This window comes from Eublepharis macularius, chromosome 18, assembly GCF_028583425.1.
Source record: "Eublepharis macularius isolate TG4126 chromosome 18, MPM_Emac_v1.0, whole genome shotgun sequence".
In the NCBI taxonomy this organism is placed as follows: Eukaryota; Metazoa; Chordata; class Lepidosauria; order Squamata; family Eublepharidae; genus Eublepharis; species Eublepharis macularius.
The window spans coordinates 11,689,674-11,713,935 of NC_072807.1; the positions used below are offsets into that span (position 1 = coordinate 11,689,674).

Below are 24,262 nucleotides of genomic sequence, written 5' to 3' on the forward strand. Positions count from 1 at the left end.
AGGACTAACAAGCAGCTATTAGGGGTGTGCGCTTCGGGAATCCGATTCAGGTAAAATACCCAAATCAGACCCTATCCAGAAAGCTTAGTGATTTCTGAATCTGGCCCCAATTCGGAACTCCCGAAGCAAAGATTCATAATGCTTCGGAAAGCTTCGGGTTTAAATGCCTGTTTCCCTGCCACTGTAAGCAGCAGGGAAAGGGGCATTTAAACCCCTGAATCAGCTGCACGTCAGGGGCTTCCCCAATGAGCAGCTGAGTGCCAGCACCGCTGTCAGGGCCAAGAAACTCCTCGGCTCCGACACCAGCGGGCAAAGGCGGCGGCGGGGATGAGCAGAGCAAAGGTAAGGGAGGGCTGGGGTTTTTAATGGGCCCTGCTGCAAGCGGCAGGACAGGGCCATTTAAACTATCAGCTAGCAGGCGGCAGGGGGAATCCCCCTCTGCCGCCTGCCAGCTGATAGGGAGGGGGGGCTAAGTGGGGATGAGTGGGAGTGTGGGGGGGGGTTGCTGGGAGAAAACCCAGCCCCCTGAATCACTTTGGAATGCTCTGAATCTTTACAGAGCATTCCGAAGTGATTAAAATACCCAAATCCGAATGACTTGCCACTTCAGATTTTGGGTATTTCCGAATGTTTTCCCTGTTCAGGTAAACCTGAAGCAGGAAATCCAAATATTTTCAGGTAAAACCGAAGCAGGAAATCCGAATATTTTCTGCGTGCACACCCCTAGCAGCTATTAGGGATTCTGCACACAGTTTAACCCTGAAACTGTACAGAGACGGGTCAGATACAGACCCCATTTCCTTCTGGTGTTCATAAAGGAAGAGACTCTGAACACACATTACATTCTTGTCTGTCTCTTGCAACTTATGCCCCAGGCTGCTTTTGTATTCCAACTCTACATAACACCATCTGAAGGGAAAGCTTTCCTGTCCTCCGACTCACCTATGCCCACTGCTTGCCGCCTGCAGCCAAGTGTCATCCACAGGCGGGGGAACTGGGGTGGAAATTGTGCTGGTGCTGATGTCCCCAATTATGTTCAACGCTTCCTTCAAAGCGTGGTACATCCGCAACATGTCATCCCGACGCTGCGCCTGGTCTGCAGACTCCTCCATCAAGCTATTTTGGTCAGCAGAGGAGTATAGGTAGGCCAACAGCTCTGAATGGATGAAGTCCTTGGTCTGGATGGGCACAGAGAAATGGTAAACATTTGAAATCAGATAAACTGAATGAATCCATTTAAGTTACCGTAAGGGCAGGAAAATCCAAAATAGATTACATAAAAAGAACCCTGCTGAAACCAAGCGAGGGGTGGTGATGGCAACATAGAGATAACAACACACTACATTGTGTGTCCGGGGCCCTTCTTGCCTCTTTGACAAGCTGAATAACCACCAGCAAGAGTATGCATAATCTAGAAATAACAGTCTGCATGGCCTACCTTTCAAAGTTTGAAAGAACACCACTTTAAGTATTCTAAAGGCACATGCTAACTACTGCATAACCACAGTGAAGTTAAATTTTGTTTCACCTTGAGAAGGCTCACGTTAAGAGTGAATTCTCTTTTTCTTGAAAAGGGAATCCTGGAATCATACACTGGAGTGAGCAGCATGTCAATCTTTAATGAGATATATGCCTTTACGTTATAAACGCTCAATTCCAACAACTGAATTCTTAAGATATAAAATGCTGCAAATAAAACCAAGTGTTCAAATGCTGTCAAGAACATCAGTCTTGCTGACTTGCTCTCCATGCACATTTTAACAACTTAATTAAGTCCTTGCAAAGGCCCTTCTTATGCATGTTTATTCATAAATGCAGAACTTGACTTCTCTTCTCTTGCTGTCTTGCATTGTCTCAGGAGAATAAAACATTTGCCGCCCCAGTAAACATCGTCTAGGCTTATGTCCCTTATATTCATCATCTATTGACTTTGCATGTTACCCATTACTTTCAGCATTCCCTCCGGCTGGTGTGCAGGCAGACGGCCCCTGTGTCAGATGCATCTGACGAAGAGAGCTATGGTTCTCGATAGCTTATGCCACAATAAAGTTGGTTAGTCTTAAAGGTGCTACTGGACTCTTTACTATTTCCCTACTGCAGACTAACATGGTTAACTCCTCTGGATCTATGTCAAAGGACAGAGCCACCAACCACAACCTTGAGGCTAGTTTCAAGTGGGCAGCCGTGTTAGTCTGTAGTTCTAGAACAAAATTCAAGTCCAGGAGCACCTTGAAGATCAACAAAAATTTCTAGGGCATAAGCTTTTGTGAGTATCAGGCACAACAAAATTTAAGGTGCTCCCGGAATCAAATTTTGTTCAGTCTTGAAGCTGAAACAGGCAGCTAGGATCAGCCACCAAAGCTGTGGAACGCCTCCCTCCGCCCACCCCACGCCAGCCAGGGCTCACATTGTTTATCATTAGGTGCATAATTGTCTTTGGCATGAGATCCCGGATGGACTTGTTGATGATCCCAACATACGAGTCAACAAGATTGCGGATAGTTTCCACTTGGCGTTCTAACTGAGGATCCATGGAAAAAGTGTTCTCCTGAACCCCATCTTCATTCTCCACCTGCGTGTAGAGAAACAAGACATATAATCAGAGAATAGGGGAGCTAACCAGAGAAAGCCTTCTCTTTGCCAGCAATACTTCACAGCATCAAGCTTGGAAAAACTGCCACTACTCCTTTAGTCTGGCTACCAGAATGGAAGAGATTTGGATTTCTTTTATTCTTGTTTGAAGCACGCTTCTCAGTGGTTTAAGCATCTATTCCTGGTGCCTGTATTACCCATAACCAGGAGAAGGAAAAGGAAAGCTAAAACCTATCTATTGATCCCTGAATACATTCTCCTCCTCCATTTGCTGAACACTCCCCAAAATTTCAAGGGCTCAGTCAGTCCTGAAATGTTAAAGAGGTAACTGATTATACAGACACAGCTTTGATCAGAGTGGAAAGCGCTGGATTAGAAAAGTCAGAGATCTCTGTGCTGATGTGTGAACTCGCGCAAATTGGATTCTGAGATGATGGACACTCAAAAAGGCCACCCAGGCTTTTACTTGGCAACCTCTCCCATTGCCAGCCTGGCTGAAAGGATAGGAAGTCTCACCCTAACAGATTTTTCACTGCTCCTCATCCTCTTTCCACTCTCGCCATACTGGCAAAGCACATCTGCTCATCACACACACCATGAATTCTATCATCCCCATATCTGTGCACTTTCCTGGCTGTTCTCTGGGTCTTCTGAACAGCCTTGTCTAAAAACGATCTTGCTTGGCTTCCTAAACCCATTTGTGCCCCACTTCCCAGAACGAGAGATTCAAGTATCATTCTATCCATGCTACATCTCATCCCTCTCCCATTACCCCGCAAACTAGAACACAAATCCGATTTAGTGTACTCCGTGTATTTCATACTCAAGCTTACTAAGTGATGGAAAAGGCAGGATGAGAATCAAGAGTAAGAAATATTAAAAATTCCCCAAACAGTTCAGCAAAGCAGCCTGTCTGCTAAGGAAAGGTGCAGAGCTCCCATCACTGCAGAGGGCTAAACTGGACTTACACAACCCTTGCTTTATTCTAGCAGCCAACAGCACACCAGATAGAGATCCTTAATACGCACCTCGTATCAGACTTCTCTTTGCAAGCATGTGCAGGTCTTCCCAAATCCCTATCGACAGGCCAGCAGCCCCTTCCCCCAACCATTTCTGAATGAGAAGAGCACCGTTCAAGGACATGTTAGTGACAGAGCCCCCATCGACGCCTTGAGCAATCACTAGGAACCAGTCTGAATTAGCCACTCGCCTGGACTGAGAACCCACGGCATGAGTAACTCCAAGCCAGAAGCAAACAACAGTCACCAGGAGACCTCTGGCCACCGCAGGACCCAACTCAGACACGACCCCCACCCCACTGTAAACCCAAAGGGATTGTTTACTTGGTCTTTCTCTGGGTAAACACCAGCTCGGAGGAAGGAGGCCTTCCAGCTGTCCACATCTTCCTGGGAGTCGCAGGCAAGCTCAATCTGCCGCAGATCTTTATACACATTCCTAGTCCCAGGTGGGGGAAGAAACAAATTACATCGAATCAGAAGGGGGGGGGGACACTCAACCTGCAAAAAGAATTCTGTAACTGGAATATTAGACAGACTTACTTTTATTTTCTAAATGTCTCAAGTCATGACTACAATTCCTACTGCTATGACAAAACCTGGGACCGTGAGAAGGGCCAACTGATGGAACCCTAACGGACCTCACAGGCCTGTCCCTGTGCCTAGAACGAGCCTCTTCACTGAGAATGTTGGGAACTCCATCCGGCATTTTGCTTACTACGTGTGTCTTAGATTGCGCTCTAGACATTTTGCCAGCATCTGTCTTTCTGTACGCTTTCCTCCTTCACTCAAACATGACTTGTCTGTTATGCCTTTGTTAATTTAAAGAATTTAGGGAAGGAATTCCCAGGCGGAAGCAAGAGACGTTAACACTGCCACATCTCTTCTCAAAAGCAGACTCTAGCACGGTCCATGCCCTTGAAACAGAATGGCTTGTAAGGGAGTGTAGTATGAACCATGTGTGTTACGCAATTCATATATGGAATTTATAGACATGATTGATATTCAATGCTCGACTATGAGTTTTTCAGATTTCTTGTAAACGTTACTCTTCCTTTCTTCAGCCCTGAACAGGCCAGCCAAAATGAAGAGATATATTGTTTGTTGTCAGAGGGAGTTAAAAAGGGCGATCTTCTGCCGAACTAGCTCCCAACACGAAGAACAATGCTGCACAGTTGATTTAATGTCCAGAAAAAATCCCATTGTGAAAACACTGCCTATCAGCACCAAGCACCATAGCAAGCCACTAGAGGGCGCCAATCAAAAGGTTCAGTAACATGTTGGTTTATGCAACAGCATCTATATAAACTGGCCACATCCTACAACCTCTGAATCTCTCCCCTTCGGAAGGCAGCAAAATCTGCTTTCCCTTTTTTTGGGCAAAGCTGTGTGTAAGAAGCTTTGAAATTTAACCTTTTTTCTTGAAGTCAACTTAGGCAGATTAGGAATGACACGTAGGACTGATTTCTATAGAGTATACCAATATTCTGTGTATCTATTCAGTAATGTTTTGTTTAATCAGATCTAGAGCTAGGTAACAAATAAATGTTTTATTTAATACATGGGCTGTTTATTGGCTAGGAAATACAGGGTTTTTACTTTGAAGCTGGAGGAAGAGCCTCTTGAATTGGAAGAAAGCTCCTTGGAGGACAGCACCTCTATAATAGCACCTGGTACAACCTCGTATACGATGAAACACTGTTCTACCCTTAAAGACAGAGAATAATGTCCTATTCAGACAGACTCTGAACCCCAAGAACATGGAATGGAGGGAAAAAGTTCTGAGAGGGTACAAAGCCCAGCTTTCATACCCATCACACTGCCAAGCGAGATTGCTCAATGTTCTGGTCCCACCTTCCAGTCTGGCACTGTCTAATGGCAAGCACGTTTACTGACAATGTAAGAGGGGTTTCCAAAAAGAAACAGCTGACAAGTGAAGGCTAACTAGATGACAGTTACTAGTCAATGCACGAAGTTGCTTGATGTTGTTAAGATCTTTACTTGTTGATTTATTTTCTTGAGACACTGTAAGGACCTCTTCCTAATTTTTCTTTTATGTAGTCACACTCCCCTTCCAGACCAAATAGCTACTTCCTAGCTAGCTAAGAGCATTGCAAAGGGCCTAATATGGTTTTCCATACGCATCCTAAGACGTTGATAGGTCAACTCAGTGATACTTTGAGATCACTTCCTTACCTTTGTTCTGTGTTGAAGATGGCAAAGACGTGCTTGTTGGACATGAACCCTTTCTCCACATCTCTGATTTTCAGGTTGTCTAGAGGCAGCATGTATTTCTTTTCTTTCTCCTATGGGAACAGAGGAAAAACACACAAACAAACCACAAAGTCATGAGCATCGGATCCATCCTGCCCAACAATCCAATATGAAGCGTCTTCTCCAGAGAATCTTGCTCAATATCTGCATGGCGTTCAAGAATGAGGCTGGCGAGGCGAAGGCATTAGCCGGGTCCGGCTTGAAGCACGAACTCCTCTTTGTACTTCCCCACAAGCCATTCTGAGACTCAGCAGACCTTGCTATCAGGCTTTGCCACTTTGCTCTCACCCACGACATCATCAAATTTGGCAACAACTTGTACTTACAAATTAAAGGTTCAGCAATGGTTAACTGTATGGCATCACATTTTCACCGCCAACTAAGCTCCTACCAGTTAACAACACTCCTGTAGTTGATATTTTCATCATTTGGACATGCGGGAAGGAAGCTCTTGAGGGATGTCAGCACGACCAATAACTTTCATCCCACCCACAACTTCAGCAGTGGACACCACTGAGCAACAGTTATGGACACACCCACCACTGATACAGAAAACCCCCCAACCACCATATGCTTCCAGTTACTACCATAGCATATAAAGCAATGCACTGCCTACAGCATTCACTATGTTACAATCCCATTTACTCCCATCTCTCAGACAGGATCTCTCACCTAAAGGATCTACCACAAGCACTTTTAGGATTAATGGGGAAAATGGACACAAACCCAAGATAAAAGAATCAGTGCCAAGAAATCAGCGGGGCAACATTTTAAACATTGCAGGACGTATAGTGGATAATTTATAGGCTACTGTAGCCCATCTGAAGAAGTTCACAGGTAGGATCTAACAGGAATGTGGTGGTGCCTTCACAGCAGGAGTATCTCCATACATTGGTTCACCTGAGGCTGAGCTCTGGTGAGTTTGGGGCAAAGACATTTACTTCTGCCCAGGCTTTTCTGTAGACATCACTGATCTGGTATGTCTGGGGGATTTTATGCCCTGTCTGGGGTCTTATTATTATGCTCTTGCTTTCTTGTTTTCTTCCCTACGATGGCTTTGAGACTTTGCTGCTATTTACTGGTTTTATTGCAATTTTCTTGTTGCTGCTGCATTTTTAACATTTTAGTGTTTATGGTTAGAAGCCTCTTTTTAAGAGCAATGTGCTAACAGATAAAGTATAAATATTTTAAGTAAAAATATGACTTAAAATTAGTCAAAAGATGGTATCTGTGGAAGTCTGTTACAGGTCCAGATATATACACTATGCAGGAACTGGGAAGGGGAAGGAGATGGGCATCAAAAAGCAGACACATCCCACAGCATCGGGACACAGAACTCCAGCTTCTTTAACAAGTTGCAACCTAACAAATAGTGAGAGACAGCCAAATATGAAGCACGCCGAGCAGCCTCTCTATGCTCCCCATGCACCTGGAACTGCTGATCACTCCAGAGGGCTTCCTTTCTGCATATACACAAGTTACTTGCCCTTTTGTATGGAGTGCATTTTTTCTTGCAAATACTCTATTGACACCACCCAGAAAGGGGATGGGGGCAAAACACGATCACATGGAAAGGAAGCTTCTAAATTCCTGTCCAATGTTCAGGCAACCTGTTTGAGAAAATACAAAGGAGTACAGTAGTCTGCACATTGGTTAGGCTTGGATGAGGGAAGCTCTTCATGCAGACTTTGGATGCCACCAATACATCACAGCACTTTAACAAGAAAATTGGATCATGGTATGTATGTGCCTCTGTCCTCCTTTATCAATCACAAGAGACACTGCTACTGGATCCCGTTATTCCTGGAATCTGTACAAAGTTCTACAGCAGCGGACTGCTGCAAGTTCACTGCAAGAAGCAATTTCCTTTTCCCAGCACAGTCTTTTTTGCACCAACTAATCGCACACCAACTCACGTCTCCACCCCTTATGGAGCTTGTTTTTATGCCGCTGAATCTGATTTTTATGATTATCCGATGTTACTGTTTTATCAATGTATTTTTATCTGTATGTTGTAATCCGCCTTGAGCCTGTTTGTGGGGAGGGCGGACTATAAATTTAATAAATAATAAAAAATCATTCCTGCTGGGCCTCATTTGCCAGAGAAGACCTGATCCAGAAATGAGAGCAAAGGGCAAGGACAGGCAGTGGCTCAGCAAGAATTTCACTAGAGCGGGACCCACCCTCGTGGGCCTACTTGATTTTTGGAAATTGTGGACAGTTGCCGCCACCATAAAATGGCTGCCACAGGGAAATCCAATTCTAAAACTCTCTCATGTATCATTTTGAAATAAAGTTTCCATTAAATGAAGCACTGAGAGAGAAAAAATTAAGATTTCAGTTTTTGTAAGAGGACAAGAAAACTTTCAGGAAGATAAACTGCCTGAGCTTACCTTGCCTTTATTAATAAGCTCCTTTAACCAAAGGCATTAAGTAAAATCAATAAAATAGAATAAAATAAATAAAATGGTACAACAAAATTAAGTATTAAAATAAACATTTTTGCCGAGAATAAAATAAATTAAAACCCATCATAAGAATGCCTTAAAGAAACAACTATTACTAAAAAATTGGCAACAGAATGAGTTATTAACAGATCAACAATGCCACCAAGGAGGAGACCATGCAAGGTTCAACATAAAATCGGTATTTGTTCAGAATAGGCATAATCCAGGCATCTCAGAATAAAATCCATTGATCATAAAATAAAGTAAGATGAGCCATCATCTCATTTGCACCTGAAGCGCAACAACAGGAACAATCTTGAAATGAAGTTTTTGTGTTCCCATCAGTTCTGCAGTTGGCAAGACATTCAGTGTGTCTGGCATGAAGGCACGGGGGTGGCTAAGAGTGATAAGAAAATTAAATAGGAAGGAAGGGTTGAGGAGGGGAGAATCCCTTCACAAAGGCAGAACATAAATATCTTGCAGGAGCAGACGGTCAAGATCAATGACACCCTTCCTAACCATCTCAGCACTTCCTGGTAACCACGTTCCTCACCCCCGTAAGGGGAAGCGGGGCATACCTGCCACCCAATGGAGAAAATAAAGAAGGGGATACTCTATGGACCCAGACACTCCATTAATCCAAATACTTGCCCCAAATAAAACAAGTGGGGTCACCTTGGCATTAAAAGCCTCAACAGCTGCAGGTACATACTCCCTACCTTTATAGTTAAAAAAATACAAGTGTGTATAATGCGCCCTGGCCATTTTCGTGGCTGAGTGAATATGAGTTTTCCAAGTAAGACTGTAACTAAACATTACTTCCAAATATCTGAAGTGGGGCGCTAGTTCTATTTTCTCCCCATTAACAGTTCAGGTCCTTCATGTAATACTGAGCTTTTTCAGAAAATCTTTTTTTTTTTTTTAGAGTTTCCATAAATCACTGGTAACCCTTCCTGACCCAGCAGCTTGCTCCACCACAGTGGATTAGCTTTCAAAAGATCAACTGGTATTAAATCTGACCCCAGTGACTTACCAGGTCACATTTTCTTAACCAAAAAGGCGACTGATTCCAGTAGAACCAACAGCCATGGGTCAGTTTTAGAGGTTTGTAATGGAACACTCTTTAGGACCATCTGAGGAGCCGTCCCAAAAATAAGAGAGAAATGTTGTTCCCAAGTCCCAGGATCGTGTTTCAGAATGTTAGCGTCTCATTATTAACAGCAGAAATAAGAAGTTTCACCCCCTATATAGGGCATATCACTTTTTGCGCTTTATCAAGAGTCTTCAGTGAGATCAGTTTTAACAGGTGAGAGTGCGAGTCAGATGCACTCCAGCGGCTTACGAAGTGGGGGGGCTGGGCAGAGCAGGAACGCTGCAGGGACTCAAAACAGTCTCCCTTCTTCATGCACAAATTCCCAAAGCCTGCTTGCACGTGCTTTCCTCAGACCACGGGGAGTGACGCTGTGGGAGACGGTCCCTGGCCTTGGACTTTAGGAAGACAGAATGGCGTTGGCTGAGGTGCCGTTTCCAACAGCCAGCACAAGGCCCCACTGCTTAAAGGATGTTATCCCAGAACAAGAGACCAATTCAGAACACTGCTGGGCAAGAGGGCTCTCAACAGCCCATCCACACTTCTTGGGAATGAGAAGGCCCTGGCTGCTGCCAAAGGCCTCCTGCAAAGCCCCTGGACTGCTTTGGAGGAGAGACTGAGGGGCTTGCCTCCTTCCATCCCTGAAAGGGCCAGAGGGGTCCCCCCCCATCTCCTCCTTTGGCCCTGGGTAGGGGGGAAATGTCTCCTGTAAATGCAGGAAATCCCACGGTTGTCTAAATGTCTGGCTGTAGAGTAGAGACAATTAATGAAGACAGGTGGGTTCAGCAGCACTGGAAGCATGGAGAATGCAAAGGGCAAAGGATTGTTTCACAGAAAGTCACACCACAATAAACAACACAAGCTGCACAATATCTGGATGCTAAGAGATGAAATTTCACGTTTTTAAAACTTTTAATTTTTACTTCATTGATATCCTGCTTTTCTCCCCAGTGAAGACACAAAGTGGCTTACGACATCCTCCTCTCCTCCATTTTATCCCCACAACAACCCTGTGAGGTAGATTAGGCTGAGTGTGTGTGATGGGCCCAAGGTCAATCAGCAAGCTTCCATGGCAGAGTGGGGAACTGAACCTCGGTCACCCAGGTCACCCACTCTAGCTAAATCACACCAGCTCTGAGGGAGAAACCATTTATCTCTGAAGATGAAGGGTAACGAGGATGTATACATTATGAGGGGGACTTCAAATGCTACACTTTCCCCCCATTTCATACCTTCACTTTTAAAACAAAACATTTAGTTCAACACAGCGAGTAGCCGATTTCAGAGGGAAGGCAATCACGTTCTTGAGTGTCTGTTTGGATTTTAGCCCACATGTGCCTGGGCTCTCAGGGCGTAATTCAAGCATCTGCAGTGCAATTCAGCTCTTCCTCCTCCATTTCACCAACGTGCTGCACAACATTACGTACCTCCTCGTCCTTGTACCAGGACAAACTCTCTGCGGTCAAGACAAACCAATATTCCTTGGAGCCACCTTTCATGATGCTGATGTTGTTGATGGTCAGCCAGCCTCGGCGGATCACCTGGAGGAAATCGAGAAACGGGAGGGGAGGAGGGAGGGATAGGAGGGAGGAAGAACAGGTTATAGCCTATCATGGAGAACAAACACAAAGGGTGTGTTGTGGGAGGGTGCGTCTAACTCTGAGCAGGTTCATTACACTAATTCAAGTAAGGCTAGAATCTCACTGGGACTTCCGGTATATCTATTTCCAGTTCCACACGCTTGGAAGGACTAGAAACTCTCCACACTTACCCTGTGGACTATTTCAGAAGTGCTGGGCAGGGACTCCCTGGCTCAGGATTGCACAGCTGGGGACAATCACAAGCAGGAACGCATCTCCCCAGCAAGAATTCCTCACGGTGGAACTTCCAAATTTATTCTGACTACAAATCAACTCTAGAAATCTCGAGCCGGGTGAATCAGATGGTAAATGCAGAAACGAAAGGCCCGTAAAGCAGAGCTCTACCTGGGCCACAACTTCTGCGGCAGGCCAGGCCAACCCACACACAAGGAGGGAGAAGAACTGTGGGGAGGTTGTCTGAGGGACGTCCTGTAGCGGCCCCCTGCTCACATCAGAGGGGTCCCCTGATTAAATTAAGCCGTTTCATTACAGAAGCTTCTGGTGGGGACGTCAAGACTACTCGTCGTTTTGGCAAGGTCAGAAAAAGGCCAAAGCACTGGGCTTTTGCCCATTTATGTTACAGCCAAACGTCAAACCGATGGACATCGTGCACAGTGAAAAGTAAATCAACTCAACCGTTAAAGCATCAATACTGATGCTTTTCTCCTTCCATCTTTGCAAAATTGGTTACGGGGACATTCGGGATTATATTCAGGGCGACAGCATCCCTTTAAAGGCAAAATTTCCCAGCCTCCTGCAGTGCTGAATGTTTTGATACATTTATTTCCTGTCCTTCCTCTTTAAGATGTTATTTCTCACACTGTGCATCCAGGGAACCCTCGGAAGCTTATCTTTCATGAGATCCAAGAATGGCCAGTGGGCTTCCCTAGAAGACAGCTTGCCCACTGCTATGTACAACTGGGAGCCAGAGGAGAATGAGCAGTACCCACACTGAACAGGACAGACTCTTTACAGCATGCTCTGGAGTCATGTGGTGCACACAGGGCAAGCTTAAATGAAACAGATTCCCTGAAAGAAGTCTGAAAGCCGCTTCTTGATGCTCAGGCTGGGAACAAAATGCTAAGCAACAGCCAATAAATACCGTGACAGATGGAGGGCCTTGACCTGACTGTCTGCTCAACCAGACTTAATACTAATTGCTGCACCACAGTCCGGAGTCCTGGAAATTGCACAGATCGGCAGTATCCAGTTTTTCCCTTTCAGCATCCCCAAAGATGGCTCAGCAAGCAAGCTCCCAGCCCAGGACGGAAGCAAAGATGCAGCGGCAACAACCAGCTCACCAGAAGCTTCTGGAATAAAAGTCAGCAAAGCAGCTCCACGCAGGACAAGCACCAGGGGATCTAGCCACTGCTTCGGCCCAAGTACCTCTTTGTTCATCTGGGACTCAGTGGGATCCATTTAACTGACAGAGATGGGCAAAAACAGCCGTCTCCCCAGAACTGTGCTAGTCAACAAGTGCAGGAGAACTTTTGTTTCATAAAGAAATGGCCCAAATAAGCCAGTTTTATCATAGTTGACAGTACAGCTGGAAGCATCCTGCAAGTTTGTCATGGCGGCACTATGCACAGACATGAAGCTGCCTGCTGCAGAGCCAGACCCTGGGTCTATCCAGGTCAGGACTATCTATTGTGCACGGCAGCAGGCCTCCAGGATCTCAGGCCAATATCCATCACATTACCTGCTATCTGATCCTTTTAACTGGCCCCCTACCATCTAACAGGACTGCCATCCAGGCCATTGCTTATCTTAGCAGGCTTGTTTAATTTAAAGCCAAGTTACAACACACATGCCCGTTTTCATTCCCTTCACTAGCAGGATTTGAAGAAGCTTCTCCTCCTGGGACAGTGATTAATATCCCACTCTACAGATGGACCACTGGAGGTTCACCTTCCAACTGACCACCCAAACTGGCAAGACAGCGCTGGGCCCAGCTGTAGGAGACCCAAGACAGGTGGCAAGTGGCGTGTGACCTTCACTCAGGGTTCTACCTTAGTTAGCACTGCCACGGAAATTAGTAACGAGTACTGGAGAGGCAGCCGAGGCATAAGCAGAACAAGGCCAAGGCACACAATGTCAGAAGGAAGCAAGCGTGCCCCTTGGCTAGGGATGAACAGAGTTAGATACACAAGTTACAGAAAGGACCGATGAGCAGCCCCAGAAAGGAAACAGCAAGTTGGCCCAAAGTATAATTCAACTTTCCAAGGCTCAGCAGGACCCCATGGACAGGCCCCTTCACCTTTCCCGAGCTGCTCAGGCGACCCCCATCACAAAACAAGGCCAAGCACGGGGGGGGGGGGGGGGCGTGTTACAATGAAGGTACATGGGTTGTTTAAATGGACTCATTCAGCTTGCCTGGCCGAGGAAAGGACAGTGCTGGGAAATCAAGACAAGGACTAGGTTTCATCTCTTAATCATTTTTAAATGTAAAGGATTGAGAATCAGAAGCAATTTACCTATAAATCGAATTTGGTTTTTAAAGGTACAGAAGAAGAAGAGAAGAACAAAGACAGCGAAGAGGGAGAGAGAGAGAGATTCATTGATGCTGACGGCCTGGACAATTGAGTACAGCTGTTTTTTGAGGGGGGGGGGGCGGAAACAATCCAGGAGAAGCCATTCCTGCTGCCGTCTGGGGAAGAGACTTGCCTGAATTAGCAAGTGCTTTGCTTGCAAACCGAGAACAAAGGGAAGGGAGAGGGAGGAAAGACAGAAAAGGCCTTGCTGGGAGCCAGTCTCCCTGCCACTCCCTATCCTTTACCAAGGCCTACAAAAAGGCTGCGGGACAGAAGGGGTCCTTTTGAAGCTTCCCAACTCCCCACAGACACAGCCCATCCAGTGAGATTGCCCGCTGGAGGTTTTATGGCAGTTTCTTAAACTTACAGCACCTCACACGCTGAGCCGAAATTGGAGGCGCATCACGCTCTTGACCACCCCCTTCAAGATTTCTGTTAAACGACCGGCCTTCAGGAGTGCCATCCTGCATTTCTGCACGAGTTACTGTTCTGAGCAGGACTTCTCAAACTCACGCAGACACACAACGAGCAGCGGCCTCTGCGGTCTGGCGCTTTGGATTAAATAGGACTCTCGTTTCTTGCCGCACACCAGTGTTTGAGTATTACTGTTTCACGGTGTGCTCAAAGTTACTCATGAAAATGGACGTGTTTACAGCTTCCAGTCTCTTCAACAAACTCGGAACAGGTAGAAATCTACTGGCAAGTCAATGCAGTGCCCCTGGATTCAAATATGCCAGTTAAGAACAGGGATATCTTAGCTGGCAAAAACGGGACCTGAACAAGAGAGGACCACCCCGATCCAATCAAGCTGAATGAAAAGACGACAGACCAGAGGACATACATGCAACATAGGCACACCGACCCTGTACTGCATCATCAAGAGTAGGACATTATCGTGTCGCTGCATGAGAAATCTATTTCAAGGATGGGAGCAGGAATACATTACTGCATTACTACGATAACACACTTTATCGTAGTAATGCATTACTACGATAACAAACTTTTCTTCCACCTAAAATTTCTGGCAATTCCATTTTCTTTGACCTCCGACAATTTTTCCCATTTGATATCAAAGAGCGGCATCCACAACATTTCCCAAAGAGATTGTATTCCAAACTCAGTGATGGTTTGTTTCATCCAGCAAAATCAGAAGCCACGCACAAACTTCTCAGAAATGAGTGCACTTAAAGGAAAAGCACAGGGTACTGCTAGCCTCACCAGGTAAGGGAAAGGAATACAAAAGAGCATGGAAATGCATTCCGTCTTCTCTGCACTCCAGCAACAATGCAGAAGCCTGTGCCCCCTGAGATTTTACATGGAGACACGCGTCTTACGGTGGAAGCGGACATCTAATATGGTTCTGCATGACGCCTTATGAATGTGTAGCACATGATGCACTCTGTTGTCTACTTCTGTCAATCACACTTTGATCCCCACCCTTCATCCAAAGCAGGATCTTGGGGTGCGCTGAAGGAACTGCAGACGGGCAACATGGCAATGTTCTCCACAGCACGCCAATTGCAGACATCCACTCTGGATTATTTTCGTCATCCCAAGTAAACAGTGAGTAAAGCAGCAGCCCTAACTAGGTCAAACCCTACCTAGAATGCAAAAGATTTCGTCATGTGGCCAGCTCCAACAGAGAGAGGGGACCTCTGCAAACAAGGGGCAACACAACAAGTCCTCCTTTTGGGGCTTAGATGGCTGCATCTTCTCCTCCTCAAAAGCTTCAGCCCTTCCCGCACTCTGCTCCCATGAGAGATCGCTGGCGAGAGCTGAAGGGACCACCAGCCACCTGTTGCTTTATTCTTCTACACGTTTAAGCCCCTTTGTGTTACAGGCAGGGGCTGCTTGAGGTTACACCCAACAGAATGCGACCCGTCGACGCAGGGTGGTGAATTATACCAAGGATTTAGTGGGATTTTCAGACATACAGAATAGACAAGCTGAGAAATGCCAGAGAGAGGACGACCTGGCTGGGCTGCAGCTCACGTCACTACAGGTATCAGTCAGGGAAAACGGCACACAGCGGCTTCCAGCCTGAGTTACAGATCCACTCTCCGCATCTCAGCTGAAGCAGGAGCCCAGTGACACGATGCCCAACCCAATCTTAGCCACTCCCTTGCTTTATCAGAGAGCGTGCAGCATCTCAGCAGAGCACTACAGAATGGCTTCAAGGTATGCAAGAAGGGCCTCCAGGAAACATATGGTCCTACCCATTTCTGATACAGGCCAATACAAAACTTCAGGAAACCCTGGTCTCTATATGCAGTTTATGTTCTTTGCCAGTTTGCTGAATTTATAGTTCCCAGGTCTGGATCTCCAGGAACACTGTTTGAAGGAACTTGCTTTTCTCAACAATTAAGTGCATTCTGTTTGTGGCAGAGAAGTGGCCTAATCGACGGGATTTATTTTTGCTAGGGAAGAAAGTCTCCATCACTAAGTTTGATGTATCAGTCACTAACACATTATACAGGTACTTACCAGTATCTCCCCCTTTAGAAGTTGGCAAAATTAGTGGTGCAGGTAAAATAAAGAGAAGTACGGTGAGGTGATAGAATAGTGAAGAAAACCAAATAATGGAGTAGAAGGGGAAGGGGGAAGCAGAACGCACAAAAATGGTAGGAAAAAAGGAAAAGCAGAGAAACAGCAAAAGAAAAAAGTTACATGCTATTAATTTTAATTGTACAGTGTTAATGTTTCATTACAGTCTTTCCAAACAAGAATCAACATATGTAGGTATTATATACAGACTAATGTCATGCAACAAATTACATTTCCAATCCTATGCTCATATTCTGCTTCTCAGAAAAAAAGAAGGGAATCAAGGCAGACAGCGTCAGGGATTTCTGGTTACATTCTTTTGCTTTAGATTTTCTAATTGGCATAATTTTGTGGAGATTTCTGGGGGAAGGAAAGGCATTTAGCAGACTTACACTGTCTGGACAGTTTAGCAACAGACAACCTCATGGAGACCTTATACTTTCTGCGCCTTGTGCCTGTTACTCTCTGCCTACAAGCCAAACACGGTGCGAACCACCTCCTCTATTCAGCTGTGCCATGCTTACAAGCCAGTTCTGTTTCCTGCAACTACTGAGACTGTGCCTGAGCAGTCAGACCGTCTGCTAGCTCTAGAACATAAACCATGAAAGAAGAAGACATGCATCAATACCTGATTGGGAATGGCTCTTTTCTTATTCGCCTGAGTGCTCCTTTGCTGGGCGCTGAAATAAGAAGGACAAAAAGATGGCTTTACATCAAGTACAAGTCTAGAAGGGTATAGTATGGCATCACCCAACTTGAAGTTGTTAGTTACACGCAAAGCCGACATTCGGTTCTACTCAAGGCAAGCAAAATTAGAGACTGCGAATGAGGAAAATGTCAACTCCGGGATGGCTGAACAGCTTCAAGCCACATGACAAGCATGTAAGACACTTTGCTCAACCAAAGCAATCCTGAAACAGCCGTTTTGCTTAGAAGTGCAGGGACACATGCAGCGTTTCAAGGGGATTCAGACTGCCGCTACCAGTCCGGACTGGTCTTCGCTGCTGCCAGTTCTCAGAGCCAGCATCCACCTCTGAGGAAAATGGAAACTTGATTCTGAGGTCTGGTCCATGAACAAAGTAGAGAAGAGAGATTCCTAAACTAGCCGCGCTTCAGGTTCCATAGGCAGCCACAACAGGGGGCACTTCATGCATCCAATAACTTCTTGAGTGAGGCTGATGAGTTCTTGGGAGTTCTTAAAAATGTCCAGGCACCTTGTTATGACGTGCACTCAAATGGCAAAGGAAGGGATGCTCTAATGCATGGATAACCTCGAAGTGAATGTTCGTTAAGCACATGGCCTCCAGTTCATAATCCAGAGAACCAAAGTTTTCAAACAGCATGCTGAGACAGTGCCCCCACTCCCCACACAGCTGCAGCAAAGGGGACCATGCACTCAGAAGACGCAGCAGCAGGAGACAGTATCTGAAGCTCTTCCCATCTAAAAGAAGGGAATCAATCCTGAATCCCAAGCAGAGTTGATCTCAAAGCTCACAGAAATTCGCCCTCAGCACATAAAATGCACCCAAGCGGAAGAGCCCTCAATTTCCCAAGCAATCTGCTTCACGGTCCAGCCAGTCATACTGATCCCGCATCCTTTCTCTACAATCCGGCCCACATCACTTTGCTGCTATGTGAGCCTACCAACTCCAGATCCTCCGCAGAGCTTCGAATGATTAAAGCAGCCGAGACTTTAAATCCTGTCTTGTGGCACTTTCAAATTCAGTAACAGAATTAATTCTGGGCCATTCTTATTGGGGGGTCTAGGGAAACGAGGGGCGAGCAGGACATAGCTGGGGGCAGGAGAGAGGAAGAGGCAGGGGGTCATGCAAAGCGAAGGAGGTCTTGTTCCCACCCTAGGAGCCTTTTCCAGGCAACTTGTTCATTCTTTCAGAAGGCACCTCTCCGTGAACACAGAGGATGAAGTTTCTTTTTCGAAACTTACTGTTATGTTTCTGATCAAATTAAGTACTTCCCAGACCTAATTCCATGGAAATTCTGTGCATGCAAAACGGAATAGCCCACCTCACTGTTGACTAATGCAGATTTGGGGAGGGGGGATGGCGCAGCATCCTCTCCCCACTCCAAGTGTGGTTTTCCATGGAGGGATCCAGGAATCCTGACTATGGCATAGTCAGCTGCCCACCTGGTATGCGCAGAGGGCCTGAAAGAGAAGCAAGGTCCTCTTCCATAGGAAGGGAAGTAAGAAAACCCAAGTCTCCTAATGCTTGGCGGGCACCCTTGTTGCGCCTTAACTTCTCCAAACCACAGCAAAAGAAACACTCTTGTGTGTTGCTGGACATCCTGCTTGCCAGAGAGCCAAGATACTTGCCCTTGGACAGCCCAATCTCCTCCAACAAAAGCCCCAAAGAGTTAAAGATAAGCTGTACTCCAGCCATAGCAGGGACTCTCACAGGCAGATACGCACCCTGCGGCCATGTGCTGCTCAGTGAAACAGCTTGGGCCATGGGAAGAGACAGCAGAGGAATCCAGAGGGAAGAGTAAGGTGGTGCAAGGGAAAAACAAGAGAGGTTAGAGAAAGAACTGCACACTGAATGCAAAATATAGAAAAATGCACGAAGTCAGAGAGAACGCATACACACACAGGAAGCTGGGCACACTGCTCAGGCCGCCTCATGCCACTGGCTGGATTGGTGCCTCAGATGGCCAGAGGCTTGAAGGGTCTGCTTTCTCTTTCATGCATACTTAAGATTCAGCACCAATACAAATTCAGGGCAAATTTTATTCAAATGCCCTTGTGCACAATGTTTCTGGAAAATGGTAATCTTTGTTTTGTCACAATATCTTTTTATAAACTAAACTATGCTGTATCAATCCCTAGATATCAACAGATCACTGAATAACGTATTATAACATCTAGATTGGAATATGCAAAAGTCTGTGAACAGGGGGGAACTCCTTAAAAAAACACACACAAAATTAAAGAGAGCTGTATTTTATTGTGACTAGCTGCCCAGGGATAATGAGAAGTGAGGTTCACTTTGAAGAAAATGATATGGCATACTGAAAGCACTCTAGACAAAGATCTATTTCATGAAATCTAATGAGTATAATCACCGTGTTTCTGTTTATTCTTCCATAAACCTGTTATTGTTTCTTTATCTATGAATGTGGTATTCCGGATTTTAAAAAAATATTTTAAAAAATCAAGGTTGCTTCGTCTGATCTGAACCCAAGAATATATCCCTGGGCAGTTGCTTATGGGAGTTGATCATTACATTACAAGCAGAGATCGCGGCTTCCGTAACAGACATGGAGACCTCCGGGCATGAAGGGCAGACACACAGCTATAGAATGCCAGGACTTGTAGGGCTACTTGAAGTAAAGGAATCCCTGATGCCACAATTAGATAATACCCAGAAACTTAAAAGGATTTTTTTAGAAAGCAGAACTGTGCACTGAGACACTTCTCAGAAATGCTATGTACCAAGAACAGTATTAAACAGGCTTCATCTAATCAAACAAGGAATGAGATACTGCCTAAGCCAAAATATTGTAAATAGACTGGCCAGAAATCCAGAAAATGTGACCTGGCATTTGGTGAACTTAGGAATTTTAGGCAAAATTAGTAAACAGTAATGAAAAAGTGTGCTGAATTAAAACGTCTACGTTGCCCACGAAACCTGCGTTTTCAATCGTTAAAAGTTACTCAACATTTCATGCTTACCCTAACAGTGTGAGACAGAATCACCTAGCTGACAGGTATTGAGGACAGAAAAACACTCGCAGACTTCCAAGTGCAATTTATTTTCTCGTATCTAGGTTTTGCTTGTGGAGGAACAGCCAACAGCTTGGTATGTTTAAAATGCCTACATGAACTTTTGCCAGTACCAAAGTTAACGGCACAGAAATGGGACAAAACTGTGCTGGCAGATATGCTAAAACATCCACAAATGAGAACACGTGAAGCTGCCTGATACAGCATCAGACCATTGGTCTATCCTGGTCAGAACGGTCTACTTGAACGGGCAGGTCTTCAGGAACTCAGGCAGAGGTTTTTCGTATCTCCTGCTGCCGGGCTCCTTTTAACTGGAGACGCAGGAGAATGAACCTGTGACCTTCCGCAAGCAAAGCAGATGCTCCACCACTGAGCTACGGCCGCCAGCAACTGTTGCTCTCCCTGAGGAAAAAACCTTGTTTGACTAACAAAGAAGCACGTCTAATAATCTATCATAAGGTTTTGTAGTTTCCACTGGCGTTCTCCTAGGCAGAAAGCCATCCGGAGTTCTTTCCCAGGTACTCATTTCATGAATTCTCAAATGTGGACGTTGTGGACAAATGCTTTTATTTGTAGGTTTGGACTGTATCTAAACCTTCACTGCCAGTTTTTTTTAAACTGAGAACAGGTAGAAGGGGAGAAAGGGTAGCTAAATGCTTTCTAAGTTACATCCAACCTGGGCTTCAGACATGCACTTTCTGCTAAGAGCTGACCCTTCCAGGTGAGGTGGGAGAGAGAGAGATTTGGAGGATTAAAATGTCAGAAAGGATTCTTCCTGAAGCCTTCAGGAAAAGACTTCCCCTTTGGCCTGGCCAGGGGGTGGGCAAAGGGAGATAATAAAATCTCCTGGCGCAGGGACAAATATCTTTTTGGCTTTCATTGGCAAACTGAAGGAGCTCAGACTTGGCTCCTGCAGGAGGCAGACACTGGCCATGTGGAGGTTGGGGTCCTAAACCCGGGCTACAAAGGTATGGGAATTTTTCAATAAGCTGGAACCTTCTAAGTGAGAGAGCCTTGTTCTATCAGAAGAACTACCTAGGGCATGTATAGCATGAGAGGCAGAGGAACTGCATTTTCACACATTACTTTTGGGATCTATTGCTCAAATGTGCTTAAAAGTATGAGTGTGAACTTTTCTCCCTTTTTAAAATATGCTTTTTAAAAATTCTTAAATGCTGGCAGCTGTTCTCTGTACCACACAGACTTCCATTGCTCAACTATATTATCTAAAATGGATGCCACGCAAAGGGGTGGTCTGTTGGCAACTTGCTGACCCCCCAGTGATATACAAGGGGGCAGCAGGCAGTCTGTGTGGTAACCAGGCTGTGGGTAGTGGGGGAGACTGGGGCAGGGCCTCAGAGTGGCAATCTTACACAGTCACGCCCTCCTCATGGGCAAGTCCCACAAGGCCAAGTGATAGCAGTGCACACACGGGAGAAAGCCCCTTTGAGGGTTTGGGGGGCACTGGGTGGGTGGCACATGCCAGCGGTTAGTCCCAGGCACCCCAGAAGGCAAGGAAGTGGAGTGCTCCCAGGTCAGCGGGACTGTTCCGCCATAGATTTGCATACAGTTGAACTGATAATGGCATTTGATAGGTAAAACAGCATTCCTTTAAAGATTAACTACACAGCATTGGCCTAAAGATAACAACTGATGAAATTATGAACTCGGGAGATGTCTGATTTTCATGCTGAAGTATCAAGCAACAAAGCCTGACGCCTGGCAAATTCTTTAGCTAGAAAAGCTAACTGCCAAAGTAGTAATTGACAAAAGTACTGTAATCTCAGAAACATGTTCTTGGCGATCTCACACCTTCAGCTTCTAGACAGAATTAAGCCCATGAACCCAACGAGAGGGGAGAAAACGACACAAATCTTCCAAATGCAATGACTCCGGGAAGCCTCTCGAACAAAGATGACAAGACAGTTATCCGCAAGGAGTTATTGCAAAGTGCAACCAATTCTTAACATGTTTTATTTAATCTGTAAAAATCTTATATCTAATTTTTTATATCTTATATATTTGAAATTTATAATCAATTTATGTGAACTGTTTTAAATGATTCGTGCTGGGTTTTTTTTACCATAATGAAAGAGACGGTTTGTAGGTTTTTTCCTTTAAAAAAGTCACAGTATGTATGGGAAGGAACGATAGTAAAAGGGACAGCTTTCCTTCTGATTCGAATTCATTTTTCAAACGGATCTTTTCAACTATTAATGGTTCTTGCCCTTTGCAGTTTAAAGGGGTGTGCTGTGAAAACCTCCCCCAAAATCAAATATACTGAGAGATTTCTCAATTTTCCTGGGCCATAAGCAGTTTAGAGGCCCCTCCCAGGTAGGTCGATCTATATGGTGTTCACAACAGCACCATTCCCCAATCCAGACCTGTATTTTAGACTCCCCTGTATTTCAGGTATGCTAATTACCTCCATATTTACTGTGGACTAGGCGGACAAAAAGGAAGTTCTAGAAGCAAGTTAAGTAGTTGCGCTTCTGTGCTTCTCTTTAATAAACTCCACATCTGTTTAAACCAGTATTGGCTCCTGATTGAACTTGCATATATTTAAATATGCTAGCTCATTATAAAAGGTAAAACAGGCAAACTGAATTTATGGAGGCAACCTGCAGAGATTATAAAAAGAATTGTAAAAATTGTAACATTATAAAATGTTACACTTTATAAAAATACACTTTATAAAAAGTGTAACAAAACATGCGTGTACTTGCATATTAGGTAGTATCTACATAGATTATGACATGAATGGATCCTGGATGTTAACTGTAATTGATTGATAAGATTATATAGCTGTATTGATACAGGTTGACAAGTGGAATTTTAAAAATTAAACTGTTAAAAACCCAACCAGAGCTTGCGGGGCGAGCAGACTGTAAGTTAAATAAATAAGTAGATAAATAAATGGGGCACAAAACTTATGGTAGCCTAAATGATCCTCATAACAGCCCCCAGGCTAGATGCAGATTGTAAAAATATATGTTCCACCCTACGGTTAATAACCTGGGTAGAAAGAAATGTTTTGGTCCAGCACCTAAGAGAGATCAGGCAAGCCTCCAAGGGAAAGGTACATATTACACTCCTCTGAACCGGACCTCAAGGGTACCAATGTGCAGCACAGACTGTCTCAAAAGCAAGACTTGTTCTAAGGGGAGGTCCTTCCCAAGCCAGGAAGGAAAATGGAGCACGGAAAGACGCAAACCGAATGAACGCTGACAGGCAAAACAATTACTGGAGAAGCAAACTATAGACATTCTCTCTCATGAAATATTTAAATATGTCAGATGATGGAAAGGTAGCCACAGGGGCTGTTGGACGACAAGGTGTAAAAGCCGTACTGGAAGAAGTAACCACAGAGATGGCTTTTTCCAAAGCATGAATCTTGAGATTTGTGGTTGTAAGGAAAATGGATGTGAAAGGACAGAGGTTTTTAAAAGTAGTAATGAAGGCCTAATGTCATCATCAAACTGTTTTCGAAGTCTCAAGGTGTATATGGAAGACAAGAGCCTACTTTGGAGCCAGGTGTAACTCCATCTCCTGTGTGCGCGTGTTGATAAAGTCAGATCTGATGACCGTTATTCATGCATCAGCAATTCTAAGGCTTTACTAACATAAGAGGGCTCCTTGGCATTGCCCTTGATTTCTTCAAAAGCTTCGGCAGGACGTGACTGCACTGGCAACATGTGCACTGGCATCATGACCTCAGGGCACCAGTGCAACAATGCCTAATGCTTTCCTTTCATCCCCACCCCTGTGCAAATCAAAACAAGTGATTCTCTGCCTTTACATCCCCACATCACATTTTACAACTGTCTGCCATAAATACTCCCTGCACGCCCTGTCAGGCTGTCACATGGACTTGGAGAAGCATTCCAAAGCGTCAGTCATCAACTGTACCATAACAGAAGCTGGCTTCTTAAAAGGCAAAACATTTATGCGATCTGAAGATTCCAGCATAAATTTTTGCGAGTCACAGCTCGCTTGCTCAGATGCAATGGAAAGAAAACCATTTCCCTTATTCTTATCCAGAAAATTATGGGGAGCAGGTGGATAAAGCAAAGATGTCTCACTTTCGCTAAGAGATTCCAAATGTTCTTGGGAAGTGGTTCAGGGCATTCCTATTCCAGTTACCTTTGGGTGATCAAAGAAGTCCTTGGGAAAGGGCATAAAAAGAATCTAAACTGAATCAATGTGGTGGTGGAGTCTTAATAACTTTTTATTGCATATTTATTAGCTGTCTGAGAGTTACTTTTCTTGAACCTTCAAAATGGTGTGGATTACAAATTCAAGGAATGAAAATGTTGTGTGCTCTGTCTCTCTCACACACACGTTTGCACTTCTTGGGAAGACAGAAGAATTGCTTCTAGTTAGTAAGCT

The 24,262-nt window shown here is 44.9% G+C and overlaps 1 protein-coding gene across 4 annotated transcripts in view; it reads right to left on the bottom strand.

Moving 5' to 3' along the window:
- Positions 1-24,262, bottom strand: part of DNM2 (dynamin 2) — a 68,803-nt gene that overhangs the window by 5,056 nt on the left and 39,485 nt on the right. For 2 of the 4 annotated variants that reach the window (XM_055002380.1, XM_055002379.1), the window contains exons 13-19: positions 16,763-16,814; positions 16,075-16,086; positions 10,847-10,960; positions 5,805-5,914; positions 3,936-4,047; positions 2,408-2,572; positions 943-1,178 (exon numbers count right to left, since the gene is read on the bottom strand). In XM_055002380.1, the coding sequence (XP_054858355.1) occupies positions 943-1,178; positions 2,408-2,572; positions 3,936-4,047; positions 5,805-5,914; positions 10,847-10,960; positions 16,075-16,086; positions 16,763-16,814 (801 nt within the window). The remainder of the gene's footprint in view (positions 1-942; positions 1,179-2,407; positions 2,573-3,935; positions 4,048-5,804; positions 5,915-10,846; positions 10,961-16,074; positions 16,087-16,762; positions 16,815-24,262) is intronic. The other 2 variants (XM_055002382.1, XM_055002381.1) reach the window with 1 other exon arrangement.